The 16,168-nt window shown below is 36.9% G+C and overlaps 1 protein-coding gene across 1 annotated transcript; it reads right to left on the bottom strand.

Moving 5' to 3' along the window:
- Nucleotides 1-6,140: 6,140 nt before the first annotated feature.
- LOC125106306 (olfactory receptor 8S1-like) lies at nucleotides 6,141-7,039 on the bottom strand. The gene is given in 2 exon segments (XM_047740136.1): nucleotides 6,141-6,652; nucleotides 6,655-7,039. Coding segments are annotated over 2 exon segments (897 nt in total).
- Nucleotides 7,040-16,168: the final 9,129 nt, after the last annotated feature.

Here is a 16,168-nt window from a genome sequence, read left to right as displayed (position 1 = left end):
AGTTGGATGCTCAACCAACTGAGCCACCCTATCATCAGTTTCTTTCTATTACTCATTTGTACTAAGAATACAAACATATTAAAATATGCCTCATATTTAAAAGTATCCAGTTGACCCTCATTTTTCACTGGGGGTGAACTGATTTTACATCTCATTACTTACTACACTACTTCTCCCACAGCCACTTCTACTGAAAGTGTAACTTCACTATATTACCTGCCAAGCATTTTTACTTTTCATTCCACAACTTTCTGAATTCTGTATCCACCATTCCTTTTCTCTCATGTTGCTAGTGACTTCTACAACCAATATGAATTTTTCTACTGATACTGGTATGTAAGAGACATTACATTTCAGTCCTCATTTTCTAGGGTTTACTAAACATCTCATCTTTGGACTGTGCATAGTTAAGAAAAAGTTGGGGAGAAGAAGTGATGATTTTTTTTTGAGCCATCAGGAAAACAGCCCTTTATTAAGGCCTTACTTTAGAAGGAGTCTGGAATTCTTCCTCAATAGGATAAGATTAGGAGGAAGAGTAGTTTCCATTAGTGATGGATACCTTTCTTATAAGCTGTAGGACACCAGTTGATAATGGATGACTACAAGTAATTACATTGCATAAACATAGCATAAACATGTAAATATCAATTTACTTTGTTTAGGGATATCAGGCTTAGAAGTATTACATATAGCATTAGAATTTACTTATTTGTTTATTAATACATAAACTAACTTTTCACAAAATAAATTTGATATGGCTATATTAAATTTAGTATTGCTAGATTAAAAAGTATAAGTATTTGAAGGGAAGTGACTGAGGGGCACTTGGATGTCTCAGATGGTTAAGCGTCTGCCTTTGGCCAAGGCCATGAACTCCAGGTCCAGGGATGATGATGATGATGATGATGGTGGTGGTGGTGGCAATGATGATTAGGATGATTTTAGAGAGAAAGCAAGCAAGCAGGGGGAGGGGGAGAGGGACAAAGAATCTCAAGCAGACTATGTGTGGAGCATAGAACCAGATGTGGGACCCTGAGATCATGACCTGAACTGCAATCAAGAGTAGAACACTTAACCAACTGAGCCACCCATACAACCCCCATTAAGTTTTTCTATATACATCATTATGTCATCTGGAAATGAACATAGTTTTACTTCCTCCTTTCCTTTCTGGATTCCTTTTATTCCTTATTCTTACATAGTAGTCTCAGCCAAACTCTCCAGGACAATGTTGAATAAATGTGGCAAGAGTGGACATTCTTTTCTTGTTCTTTATTTTAGGGGCAAAGTATTTAATCTTTCACCATTAAGTTTAACATTACCTAAGCATTTTCCCTAGGTGTCTGCAGTTTTCTTGTGATGTCTTTGTCTGGTTTTGGTACCAAGGTAATACTGGCCTAATAGAATCAGATGGGAAGTTTTCCCTCTTGTTCTGCTTCTTAGAAGAGTTTGGGAAGAATTAGTATTAATTCTTGTGCAGACTAGGATAACCCTACTTCTAAAGTGTGACCTTTTTATGGGCCCTTAAATACTCAAGTGTTTGATGTGGTTCTTGTACTCTGGATGGTCATTACTTAGTAGCTCTCAGTCATGTGGAATCTCCTACTAGAGTTGTTCTCACAGCTTCCTGCAGTAGTGGTGCTTACTTGGCTTACTTCAACTTCATTTAATGATTCATGCACAGCATGATATGAAACAAAGGCTAATGGAGATCTATATTCAAATTTCTGGAATTCTTTATCTATGTATCTCTTCTTTCTAGCTCTACCCCACAAATCCCACCCTTTGCTCTTCTTGAACTCAATCTGTGTCTCCTAAACTCAGCAACATGGCCATTTTCTGTTTGTTTTTTCTCCTCTCATATCATGGTTTAAAAAGTGCCTCCAGTGGGAAAGGTAGGACTCACCTTATCTGTTTCCTGTATCTCAGGACTCAAAAACTAAGCTTTCTGTTTTCCAGTAAGGGCAAACAGGATCTTTTTTTCCCCCAGATATTTTGTTCATTTTTCTAGTTATTTATGGGTAGAAGGACAAAGCTGGCATCAGTTACTCCATACAGCTAGTCATGGAAATCCCATCAAGTAGTTTTGATTGTCTCCTATGTGCTAGATATTGTTTCAGATGCATAAAGTACAGATGAAATCTCTGCTCTCAAGGTGCCTACATTATATTGGGGATGACGGAATGTAGATACAAACATACATAAATATTGTTAGTTGGTGATGCATGGTAGAATGGGGGAGGGTAGAATATTTACCATAGGGTAGTCAGGAAATAATTCTGCGAGAAGAATACTCTTGAGGAAGACCTACATAAAGAGAAGGAATAAGCCATGTGAATATACAGAGAAAAATGTGTCAGCAGAGGAATCAGCAAGTGCAAAACTCTTGGATGGGGAGAAATCTGGAGTCTTTGAGAAACAGTAAGAAGGCCAGTGTGATTGGAGTATAGTAAAGGAGGGAGAAATGAAAGAAATTGGGTCACCAAGCCAACAAAAGCCAAATTTGGTAAGTCTTGTAAATCAAGGAAGTGTGAATTTTAAATGTGGTAGGAAGCTATAGATTTTTCTTCTTTACCTCTTTAGGGGAATGATATAATCTGTTTTATGATTTTTCTAAAAAGTTGATCAGTCTTTGTAGTTTTCTTTGTAGCTTTAAGGGACAGTAATGGAAGCAGTGAGACTAGTTAGGAAGCTATTGCCTTATTACTAGCTAATATTCAGCTAGTATTCATGAGAGACAACAAAACCAAAATCCATTTTTATCTGTTGGGAATCCATTTTAATTGTTCTGTACTCTTGCCTTACTGTTATTAACTATTTTGAATACCAGTCCTGAATCTAGGTGGGAGAAAATGATGGCTTAAACTAGGTTGGTAGAGGTGGAGGTGAAGAGATGTGTCCAGATTCAGGATATATTTGAAAACAGAACAAATGGGATCTGTTTATGTGTTGAACGTATGCTGGGAGAAAGAGAAAAAAGGAATCAAAAGATGACTGTCAGGTTTTGGATGAATTATGGTGCCATTAACTTAAATAATGAGTTCTATCTGAACTTATTTAAATACACCATTCAAATAAAAAAATACTATGAATGCAGTAACAAACAGAAAAATGGTATGCTAATGATAAAAAAGAGGAAATACCAATGTTTAACAAACGTTTGAGAAATGTTAAATATTATTTATAATGAAAAATAAATGCACATACATGAAAGAAGTAGGATTTTATGCCAACAAATTAATAAAGATTAAAATATAATTTTGTTGTTTTGTTGTTGTTGTTGTTGTTGTTTTTTCAAGTTTATTTATTTATTCTTGGAGGAATCTTCCAGGAAATAATATCACTTCAAGTAAAAGAATCCTTAACAAAGTCCCACCTCTTTCTTGTTTCTCTTCCATTTACTTTATTTTACTTTAATACAATGAAAACTTATACATCTTACTTTGAATAGCATGTATGATATAAACTCATCATTATAAAAATTAATTTCTGTAATTGTATCTTTCTTTTTTGCTTTCCACCTTCTAGCCTATCCTATTTCATAAGTGAATGGAAAGATGTTTGTAGTGATTTTGACCCAAAGTTAGAACTAGATAATTCTGGACATTACCAATACATATAATTTATTGAATTTGCCTTCATATATTCTTTAATGTTTGTTTTACAATAATGAACATGGTATCATAAATTTATGATGTGACTAACCTTTATTTTTTACCTTATATATACCTCACACTGTTAAATTTTATAAATGTTTCTATATGTTGTCAATTAAATTATGTGGTCAATTTTCTTTTTTTTTATTTGTTTTGCTGATGCTTTTTTTATAATAATTTTTTTAAATTTATTTTCAGCATAACAGTATTCATTGTTTTTGTACCATACCCAGTGCTCCATGCAATCCGTGCCCTCTCTAATACCCACCACCTGGTTCCCCCAACCTCCCACTCCCCCACATCTTCAAACATAAGTCAAGCAGAGAGAGTCAATTATCATATGGTTTCACTTATTTGTGGAGCATAACAAATAGCATGGAGGACATGGGGAGTTAGGAGAAGGGAGTTGGGGGAAATTGGAATGGGAGGTGAACAATGAGAGACTATGGACTCTGAAAAACAATCTGAAGGGTTTAAAATATAATTTAAAAACTGTTCTCAGGCCTGGCAAATAAACATTGTCAGACACTCTAATATTCTGTTGGTTTGGCTGTAAATTAATGCAAATATTTATGCAAGCATATGGGCAATATAAATTAAGATTGTAAAATACTTATAGCACAAAGATAGGAGTGGAAATGTAAGTGAGAAGATAAGGGATTACAGTTTGAGTGTAAGCCATGCTTTCACCAACACAATTCATACATATAATGTATATATGGGAGGTGAGTGGGGAAGTCCACTATGGATTTTATTCCACTATGAATCTATAAGGGCCTGCAGTAAGAACTGAAAATAAAGGAGCAGGCAGCAAGCACACATGTAAGTGTATGCCAATAACTATCTCAGTCTTCTAAGGGAGGGGAGATTGAGTATAGATTGGTCTGTGGATCCATCTCTCAAAGATGCAGACGAGGAAGAGAATGGTTGCATCATGTATACATCAGTTTATGTGACTTCACTTTATCTTTTATTAGGGTTTGAACTGGATAAGGATGCCCTTCCTGTTATGCCCATAAACTATATCTAAATATGTACACTTTGGAAAGTTTCTCTTAAGAATATTTAAAAAGTCAGGGTGGGGGAGCACAATGATATTATTAACTATTTCTTTATTTAAAAAGTCATTAAGTCATGTTAATTCTATTCCTACCATATCTCAAATTTAGATCACTTAAGGAGAACTATGTTCCACATGAGGTACCTGGTAGACTACATATGCTCTGTACTAAACACTGTTTTCCTTGACAAAATCAGATGATGTCAATCCTTAGAATAACTGATGCAAGGGGTAATAATTATTGATATAAACCATTATCCATAATATACTTCATTTTGAAATATATTCGTTTGAAGTATAATATACTTGATTTTGAAGTATATTTTTCTGAAAAAATGATTTTTACATATTTACATCTCTAAAAATTATAAAGTACTTCTTTACATATCCACTATACATTTCTCCTAATTTTTATAGAATTTTATATTTAAGATTAAAAGTTAATAATAATAAAAATGTGAAACAAACAAACAATGTTTGTTATTTTGATTTGTAAGAAGTTAAGAAAATGCCAAAAAAAAAACCCACTTTACTTTTGGTTAATTCTTATAAGGGTAGAAACACAATGTTTCATATTAAACATTTCATTAAAGAGGTCATATGAGTCAGCCTACCTTTGGGTTGTGAGCTCTCCACCCCATGAATATTTTGTGACAAAAATTTATTTGCTTGAATATATGTCAAAGGAACAATGAGAAGTAAACTCAGAAGGGGTTTGGCTGAGTGAGACCATCAGATACTGAATGAATTAACTGGCTTGATATCCTCACAGTTGAGTGAAAACATCATTTTGAGACTGTATAGACATTCACCAGTTTGAATTCCAACAAGGACTCTCTATTCTAGTTGCCAAACATCTTGATCTCATCCCAGACATTGGTCACCACCAGCAAATCTGAACATTTTTTTTTTCTTTTGAATGGTAGAGGGCAGGTCCTCACCAATCTCTATCTTTGCTTTCTGGCAACTAGGCATATCAATTTTTTAGGTTACTCCGGGTTAGGTGGACAAAAAACTTCATTCAATATCATCTTTAATTAGCAACTAGTTTCCACTTTAAAATGTGTTTCACACTCCTATCTTTAAACACACACACATACACACACACACACACACACACACACCACTTTGAGCTCTATAATTCCAAAACTCTTTAACAAAACAAACAGATTTGGACCTAGTCTGTCTACACTACTCCATCCTAGTACTATTTGTCAGTCTTCACTAAATTTTCTTGCCAAATACACTAAAATAAGCAATCACACACTTAAACCTCTATTACCAAGACCCAAGAGGTTATTTTCATCAAATGGAAAATTTTTTGAAGTGATCAAGTTAGTCGTTATCAATATATTTCATCACCCATTTTTTCATTGTCTTCAAACCAAATACAGTATGAATCTTTTATACAAAGAGAGACACAGTTATTGCTTCAACATTTTATGTAGAGCTGCTTTCACCTCCTGGTTCTTGAAGCTGTAGATGAGGGATTTCAGCAAAGATGCGATCACATTGTATGGAATGGAGACCACTTGTTCCAACTTGGAGCCTGAGAGGAGGGTCATGTATCTGAATAAGGCTGTGGCATAATATAAAAGCACCACAGTGAGGTGGGAAGAACAGGTAGAGAAGGCTTTGCCTTGAGCCCCCGAAGAACAGATGACTAGGATGGAAGAGATGATTCTAGAATAAGAGAAGAGTATCAGGGGAAGTGTCACAAATCCCAACAATGCACATGACCCAGCAAGAAGGGCTTCGTTGGCAGTAGGGTCACTGCAGGACAGAGGGAAGAGTGAAGGAAGCTCACAACAAAAGTGAGGTATGACACTGGGGCCACAAAAATGTAAGTTGTAGGTTAAAAGAGTGTTTGGCAAGGATTTTAGGAACCCCACTGCCCATGCTGCAACTATCATTCCAACACACAGAGGCCTATTATAACCACACTGTAGAGGAGAGGGTGGCAAATGACTGCATAGCAGTCACAGGCCATAGCAGACAGCAGGCAGGCCTCTGTGCTCCCAGAGAATATGAGAAAGAAACTCGGGGTCACACAGCCCCATGTAGATAAGGGTTTTCTTTGAGTTAATAAATTCTGCATCATCTTGGGCATGGTTACTGAAGAAAGGCAGAGATCTAGAAAAGACAGGTGACCTAGGAAGAAGTACATGGGTGTTTTAAGGTGAGAATCATTTCTGATCACCAGGATCATCATCAGGGTCAAGAGGTAAATCACCAGGAACACTGCAAAAAGCATGGTCTGGATCTGAGGATTTCTGAACCATCTTATGAGGACAAACTTGGTAATGATGGTGACATTTTTCATGATTAAAGATGCTGGCCCTAGAAAGAAACATAATGCAATTGTCATCTCAGATGAGTAAGATTGTCTCTCCTATTTAAAAAAAAAAATGTGACTTCCAGCTTAAAGGTATAATAAAAAAACTATGAGGTCAAGAAGTTTCCCTTTGGATCACCCCCTTATTACTTCAATTCTGTTGGCATGCAGCATTCCAAAGTACTTCCTCTGTAATTGCTTCTTTGAATTTTAATACCCATTTATTCAGGAAATAATTAATAAGCATCCAAGTGCTGGGCACTCTACCAGATCCTGAAGATACAAAGTTGCTTGAGACATGATTCCTGCCCTCAAAGGGCTTAAAATTTAATAGGGGCAGAGAGACATGTAAAGAAGCAGAATAAAGCTATAAAACATAATGCATAGGCTACAGTTATGGCACAAATATAATCAATTATCTCTGAATGACCTGGTGAACAAAGAAGGGGTAAAGCTTAAGCCTGTTTTTTTTCCTTTTGCCAGAAAATTTCAAATATTTAATAATTTTTAAAAACCTTTTTTTTTGGGAGAAGTGTGGGGAGACAAGGAGACAGAGGCCATCTTTAGTGAAAAAAAAAAAAGGAAGCTTCACTGAACATTCAATTACATGCTGAGCCGTTCTCAATCATGTGAGTGGTGACAAGATGGTAGAAAGATTATTAAAAAAAAACACAGTCTTTACCATGAGTCTATTCACATCCTGGGTAATTTTTATGGAGGCGAGAAAATCCCATGAACTCCTCACTGCTTAAATAAGGAATATGCTCCATCGAGGTGAACTACCATGAGAAGTGTGGGTTACTGTGTGGTCACACAGGCACTTGGGGGTCTATGTTGGTGGTTCATGAAGTCTTTATGGGTGACGTGCTTTTTATTTATTTATTTTTTGCTCTGAAATAGTGATATTTTTAATTTAAATTCAATTAGCCAACACATACTACATGATTAGTTTTATTTTTATTTATTTATTTTTAAAATTTCTTTTCAGTGTTCCAGAATTCATTGTTTATGCACCACACCCAGTGCTCCATGCAATACGTGCCCTCCATAATACCCACCACCAAGATCACCCAACCTCCTACCCCCCTCCCCTCCAAAACCCTCAGTTTCTTTCTGTTGACTGTTTCCTTCGCTGTGCAGAAGCTTTTTATCTTGATGATGTCCCAAAAGTTCATTTTCCCTTTTGTTTCCTTTGCCTTTGGAGACATATCTTGAAAGAAGTTGCTGTGGTCGATGTTGAAAAGGTTACTACCTATGTTCTCCTCTAGGATTCTGATGGACTCCTGCCTCATGTTGAGGTCTTTTATCCATTTTGAGTTTATCTTTGTGTATGGTATATGAGAATGGTTGAGTTTCATTCTTCTACACATAGCTGTCCAATTTTCCTAGCACCATTTATTCCTGTCTTTTTTCCACTGTTAGAATGAGACTGTCTTTTTTCCACTGTTAGAATGGCCAAAATTAACAAGACAGTAAACAACATGTGCTTGAGAGGATGTGGAGAAAGGGGAACCCTCTTACGCTGTTGGTGGGAATGCAAGTTTGGTGCAGCCACTTTGGAAAACAGTGTGGAGATTCCTTAAGAAATTAAAAATAGAGCTTCCCTATGACCCTGCAATTGCACTATTGGTATTCACCCCAAAGATAAAGATGTAGTGAAAAGAAGGGCCATATGTACCTCAATGTTCATAGCAGCAATGGCCACAGTCACCAAACTGTGGAAAGAACCAAGATGCCCTTCAACGGACAAATGGATAAAGAAGATATGGTCCATATATACAATGGAATGTTATACCTCCTTCAGAAAGGATGAATACTTAACTTTTGTATCAACATGGACAGGACTGGAGGAAATTATGCTGAGTGAAATAAGTCAAGCAGAGAGACTCAATTATCATATGGTTTCACTTATTTGTGGAGTATAAGGAATAACACAGAGGACATGGGGAGATGGAGAGGAGAAGTGAGTTGGGGGAAGTCAGAGGGGGAGACAAACCGTGAGAGACAGTGGACTCTGAGAAACAAACTGAGGGTTTTGGAACGGAGGGGCATGGGAGGTTGGGTGAACCTGGTGGTGGACATTATAGAGGGCATATATTGCATGGAGCACTGGGTGTGGTGCACAAACAATGAATTCTAAAACACTGAAAAGAAATTTTTTTTAAAAGTCCATTGATTCTTCTTGGTTTATTCTAAACATGATTCTGAGCACAGGGTGGTCTCCCAGATTTCTCCCTAACATGTTTTGTTACTCTTTTGTCTCCTCATTAATTAAAAAATTTCCTCTTTTAATAACCTCCTATAGTATTTATGCTTTGGAGTCATCATCTACCATTCAATGACTCCAGAGCCTTATTAGTGGCCTTTCTGTATGTAGTTTTCCCCATTCTGTGTTGACTTGCAGCTGCTGTAATTCCTTGGGCAAAATTAAAGTGGTGCCGAGACTTTTGCTTCAACTTGGATGGGACTGGAGGAGATTATGCTAAGTGAAATAATTCTCACAGAGAAAGTCAACTATCATATGGTTTCACTTATTTGTGGAACATAAAGAATTGCGTGGAGGATATTAGGAGAAGGGGAAAATGAAGGGGGGAAATAGGAGTAGGAGATGAACCATGAGAGACTATGGACTCTGGGAAGCAAACAGAGAGTTTTAGAAGGGAAGAGAATGGGGGGGATTGATGAGCATGCTGATGGGTGTTAAGGAGGACATGGATTGCATGGAGCTCTGGGTGTTATACACAATTAATCATGGTATGCTACATCAAAAACTAATGATGTACTGTATGGTGACTAACATAACAAAATAAAAGACAAATAAAAAAAATCAATTGGTGGCAGGAATAGCCTGAAATCTTATGCATGTAGGATAGAGAGGTAGACAGACAGTTAGATGATAGAGATGAAAAATCTCCTCTCTACTTATAATCAAAGTCTTGCAAGCTAAAACCAGATGATGATATGACTCTACACCTATTATGTGGAGATAAACTATTTAAAACTAAAATAGCCAGTGCTGGTAAGATTTGGTGAGACTTATATGCCCTTTTACATTGTTAGTAGCATTATATGTTGGTATAATACTTTTGGCAATATGAAATATAAAATCTCTCTTTTGGGAAATTATCTTAAATACATGCTTCACAAGAAGAGAAAAAAAAAAACTATGTATGAAAATGTATATTCCAGGGTTGTTTTCAAGACATTACCACTAGGACAAACCTAAAGATCTAATAATTGGAGAATAGTTGCTACATTTCAGTAGAAACACAAGATAATATTATCTAATGATGAAAATAATTACAGAGTCAGAAACAAAATATCCATAATACATAGTTTAGTAAAAAGATCAGAATATACAATTATTATAAAACATTAGATCATGTGAAAATATGCACACAGCAGGGTTTTATATGAAGTTTAAAACAGAAAAAAAACAGCTGTTAGGGTGGTAAGAGAATGGACAATTGCTTTGATTTTTACATTAAAAATATGCTTTTTATACTTTCAATTAAAAATATATTTTGGGGTGGATAATATTTGAGCCACACTGCACCTTTTTGTTTCAAACTCAGCATTTAATTAAACCCAATTCCAATAAAGAATATATACCTCTTTCTTTTCCCATTCTATTTCTGCCTTGCACGTTCTGTAATAAAATTGAATTTGGTCTAAAAAGCCATTTCTTTAAGAAGGAGTCTTAGTTGCTCAGATGGAGAATGGAAATGACTCAAGTAGTCTGATTTTTCCTGTTAATTATTCTGCCTTTTGCCTGTCCTTTGTCTACTGGTTTTTCAATCCCAAATTCATGGTCTAGGAAACTTGGCTGGAAAAAGTGGTCCCTGAGGCCACTGGGAAGGTTGAAGGATAAAGCTTCTCTGCATTGAAAGTTCCCTGGTAGAGAAACCTTCCGCTCCCCACCACACTTCCACCCCTCTGCCCAGAAAAAGTGTTTTAAGGAAAGAGAGTGTCTTAAAGTAAAGGATGCTATGCTTTTGCAGAGTGGGAAGAAAGAAAGGGGTATCAAGGATATTCTCACTTCTTCATTTCTCACTCTAGTTGCAAACTTCGTGGTCTCCCTGAGTAAATCTTTGGAGACACAAGGTGATCAGTGTTTTAGGTAATGAAAACTTTTTTAAAAAATCTTCTTCTCTAACAAGAATGTAAAGGAAAGTTAGAGATTTTGCTTCATCTCTGGAAAGTTATACGCAAACAGTGAATCATGGAAAACTACATAAAAAACTAATGATGTACTGTGTGGTGACTAACATTAACATTATACAAAAAATTCTGAGGAACTGAACAATTAGACTGTGCTTTCTACATATTTGGTCTTGCTTGGAGATGAGGCCATGAGCTAAATGAGCTCTCAAATTAACTTCAGCTTAAGATCCTGGCATTTAGCTAAGAAATTCCCCACCAGAGAAAATGAGATTACTCCGAACTCACTGCCACCCATAAATCAAAAATGCTCTATCCAGCTACCCACCTGATAGCTAAACTGCCATCTCCCAATTCAATCCCATAGGAATCTCAGCCTTTTGTCCTAAATCTGATAAAGGAGGATGACAGATTATGGATTAATAAAGTGACAAACTCCTCAACCTCCTAAATATTTCCTCTCAACCCAGTCATGACCTTCTTTTGTGAATTTGGGAAGGTACTTTTGCTTCTTCTTCCTGGGCTCAGTTCCCTCTGCTCTGCAATGAAAAATCTGAAACAGTTGCCTAGTAAGATTTCTCACATCTATAGGATAGAGAAGATTGAGAAGGCCTGTTGAGTCTAGCTTTTCCTTGGAGACCTGAATTGCTGCCTTCTGCCTTGTTTTGAGAGATGAATGACGAAGGATACTTAAATAACTCAGGTCTCAAGAAAAACTGGTTTCCTTTCCCAACAAGTTGAAAACTGTGTGTCTAAAGCAGTTAAGCAAGTCACCTTATGTTAAGTTTTGGATAAAGGCTTAAGTGTTGATATGCATGGGTTCTGGTTTGAGCCATTACCTGATAAGAGGCTTTGGGCATCTTTTTTTCTTCCTTTGTCTTCTTTCTTTATCTCTTTTGATTCTGAGGAGAGCTTCTGACCAGTTTGTATGAATTTTATCATTTTTTCTAATCTTTTCCTACTTGGTACCCATATGGCAGGTGGGCCATTAGAGAGGGAGAGTGAGTAATGAGGGCCCCAGGGAGCTAATCTGAATTCATGGGGGAAGTGGCAATAGTCAGCTATCTGGACCTCTGGCACTCTTGCCACTACTGTAGTTTGGGTAAGTGGGAGTAAAGGGTGAGCACTGAGGGCCTGCAAATGCTTCTACTAGGCAAAGAGTAGCCTGGGGCTTCCTCAGGTTTGGCAGAACTTTATCTTCACTATACATTTTGCTTGCACACATAGTCCTACCTATGCTCTCTTACAAACGAGCCTCACTTCTAGAATCATGGAATTCGATGGAGTGAATTCGATGGATGGATCATTTTATTTCAATCTTCAACCTGAAGCATGAACTCTACACAGCATCTTCCATAAGTGTTCATCCAGCCTTTTAGAACTTCTTCAGGAATTCTCTTCCACCAGCTAGCTATTTTAAAACTGATTTAAAGTTTGTTTGTCTTTATCCTGCCTAAAATCCTGATATTAAACTGCCTATGTTACCATTTCCACAAACACCTAAATGTTTTAGTATTTTTCACTAGCAAACCCAAAAGCAACAAGCAAAAACAAGCAAAAACTCCCTTTACTCCATATCACCTACACCTATGGCTCTATTTTCTAAATCTCCTTCATAGCAAAACTTGTCAATGAAGTTATCTGTGGTTTCTCTTCATACATTCACTCCTCATCTTATTCTAGCTAACTGAAACTTCTCTTGTTGGTATTATCAACTACTTCCAAAACCAAAGTTGCAAAATCCAATGTAGCTTTTCTGTTTCTCCTCACTTGAATTTTCAGTGGCATTTGATACAACTGACTTCTCTGTCCTCCTTGAAACACTTTTCTTGGCTTTTTGATACAAAAATTACCTGATTTTCTTCCTTACTCAATAGCTGGTACTCCTGTTTCTCTTGCTGGATCATTTTCAACTTGAACTAGAAATGCTAGAGTGCTCCAGAGCTTACTCCCAGGACCTCCTCTTCAGTTTATTTTCCTTAGATGTTCTATGCCAATCATATAATATTTCTAAACACAACATATACCACAAGCACTAGCCCTGTCTCCTCCCTAGAACTTCAAGATAATGAGGAACATTTTTCTTCATGTGCCTGTTAGCCATTTGTATGTCTTCTTTGGAGAAGTGTCTGTTCATGTCTTCTGCCCATTTTTTGACTTATTTGTTTTTTGGGGGTGTTGAGTTTGAGAAGTGCTTTATAGATCTTGTATATCAGCCCTTTATCTGTAGTGTCATATTTGCAATATCTTCTCCCATTCCATGGGTTGCCTCTGTTTTATTGACAGTTTTCTTTGCTGTGCTTTATCTCGATGAAGTCCCCAAATTTCTGCCTTTGTTTCCCTTGCCTTTGGAGACTTGTCTTGAAAGAAGTTGCTGTGGCTGATGTCGAAGAGGTTACTGTTCTATGCTCTATGGTCTTTGTTCTATGTTCTATGTGTAGGTAGGAAAGAACATCCACTGGAAAACAGATAGTCTCTTCAACAAATGGTTTTGGGAAAATTGGACAGCCCCATGCAGAAAAATGAAACCAGACATTTCCCTACACCATGCACATAATTAGACTCAAAATGGATGAAAGACCTCAATAGGAATCCATCAAAATCCCTGAGGAAAACACAGGCAGCAAACTTTCAACCTCAGCCACAACAACTTCTTTGTAGAAACATTACCAAAGGCAAGGAAGCAAGGGCAAAAGAGGAACTATATGGACTTTGTCGAGATAAAAAGCTTTTGCACAGCAAAGAAAATAGTCAACAAAACCAAAAGACAACTGATAGAATGGGAGAAGATACTTGCAAATGACATACCAGATAAAGGGCCAGTATCAAAAATCTATAAAGAACTTATCAAACTCAATACTCAAAGAACAAATAATACAATCAAGAAATGGGAAGAAGACATGAACAGACATTTCTGCAAAGAAGACATCCAGATGGCCAACAGACACATGAAAAAGTGCTCCACATCACTCGGTATCAGGGAAATACAAATCAAAACCACAATGAGATACCACCTCACACCAGTCAGAATGGCTAAAGTTAACAAGTCAGGAAACAACAGATGTTGGTAAGAATGTGGAGAAAGGGGAACCCTCCTACATTGTTGGTGGGAATGCAAGCTGGTACAACCGCTCTGGAAAACAGCATGGAGGTTCCTCAAAGAGGAGTCTTTTTTTTTATTATTCATTAGTTTTAGTTTTTAGATTCCATATATAAGTGAAGTCATATAATATTTGTGCTTTATTTAAAACTCGACTGCCTTTTCTTTCAGTAGAATTCAATCTCTCTCCCCTACTATAATTTTAAGTCTAGTATAAAAGTTGAAAGAAAAAAAAACTATATATACAATAATTTGTTAATGGATACACAATATAAAAAGATGTTCCAGAAATGAGTTAAGAGGACCAAGGCATAGGAAATGAAAATTGGCTTGGGTAAAGATATAACAATCCTATTTCTACTATGTTTTCAATGTGTGAATTTGGGAAAGGTTTTGATCCCTCTTTCCCCCCCCACATTTACCACAGGAGTAATAATATTCTTGGCAAAATGTGAGGATTTAGTTAGAACGTGATGATTTAGTTAGGAATAATGTTCAGCACTAATTAAACACATCTTCAGTCATATATTTGAAATTTGTTTACCATTCTAAATTTAATTGCTCAGTATCTCTACAGAGATATAGAGAACTAAGGGAACAGAGTCCTAAGAAGCAGGTAAGGAGCAAGAGTAGGGTTAATGGTCTGCTCTGTGAGCCAAGTGTCACTGCAAGTTAGATAATTAGAGGACTCAAAGAGGAAGAAAGCGCCCTAGCCAGCAAGTGAAATATGCAGAGAGGAGGGAATTAAGAAAAGTTAGCAACTATGTGTTAAAAAATGAAAACTGCGGGCTAAAAATGGCATCTCTTAGACAGAGTTTCCAAACCAGTGCTTAATACCCCATCTAGTTACAGTTTCAAATTCCCCAGAAATGTGGCATTAACCAGTCAGTTAGGAAAATTTTTCTTTCCCTTAGGGCCAGTGTGTCTCTCACTTGAGTTCTTTCCATCCCCCAAAGAAACATGAGGTCATCTGCATGATAAGACACCTTGCTTTTCCCCCTAGCCAACATCCTCCTCTGGAACAATCCTTTTCTTTTGCTAATAATTTTCATGTCTCCACCCTCTGTCTATATAAACCTTCCATTGTGTACAAGTCTTCAGAGTGCCTCTACATGCTAGATGGGGTGCTGCCTGATTCATGAATCATTTATTGAAGCCAATTAGATCTTTTTTTCCTTTTTATTATGTTATGTTAGTCACCATACAATACTTCATTAGTTTTTGATGTAATGTTCCATGATTCATTGTTTGCGTATAATACACAGTACCCATTGCAATACGTGCCCTCCTTACTACCCATCACCAGGCTAACACTTCCCCCCATTCCCTTCCCCTCTGAAACCCTCAGTTTGTTTTCCAGAGTCCATAGTCTCTCATGGTTCGTCTCCCCCTCTGATTTCCCCCCCACCTTCATTTTTCCCTTTCTTCTCCTAATACCCTCCATGTTATTCCTTATGTTCCACATATAAGTGAAACCATATGATAATTGTTTTTCTCTGTGTGGCTTATTTCATTTGGCATAATTCCCTCCAGTTCCATCCATGTCAATACAAATGGTGGATATTTGTCCTTTCTGATGGCTGAGTAATATTCCATTATATATATGGACAACATCTTCTTTATCCATTTGTCCGTTGAAGGGCATCTTGCTCCTTCCACAGTTTGGCTATTGTGGACATTGCTGCTATGAACATTGGGGTACATATGGCCCTTCTTTTCACTACATCTGTATCTTTGGGGTAACATCCAGTAGTGCAATTGCTGAGTTATCAGGTAGCTCTATTTTTAATTTCTTGAGGAATCTCCACACTGTTTTCCAAAGTGGCTGCTCTAACTTGTATTCCCACCAACCGTGT

This window comes from Lutra lutra, chromosome 8 (assembly GCF_902655055.1).
Source record: "Lutra lutra chromosome 8, mLutLut1.2, whole genome shotgun sequence".
Lineage (NCBI taxonomy): Eukaryota > Metazoa > Chordata > Mammalia > Carnivora > Mustelidae > Lutra > Lutra lutra.
This window is presented reverse-complemented; position numbering and strand designations above follow the sequence as displayed.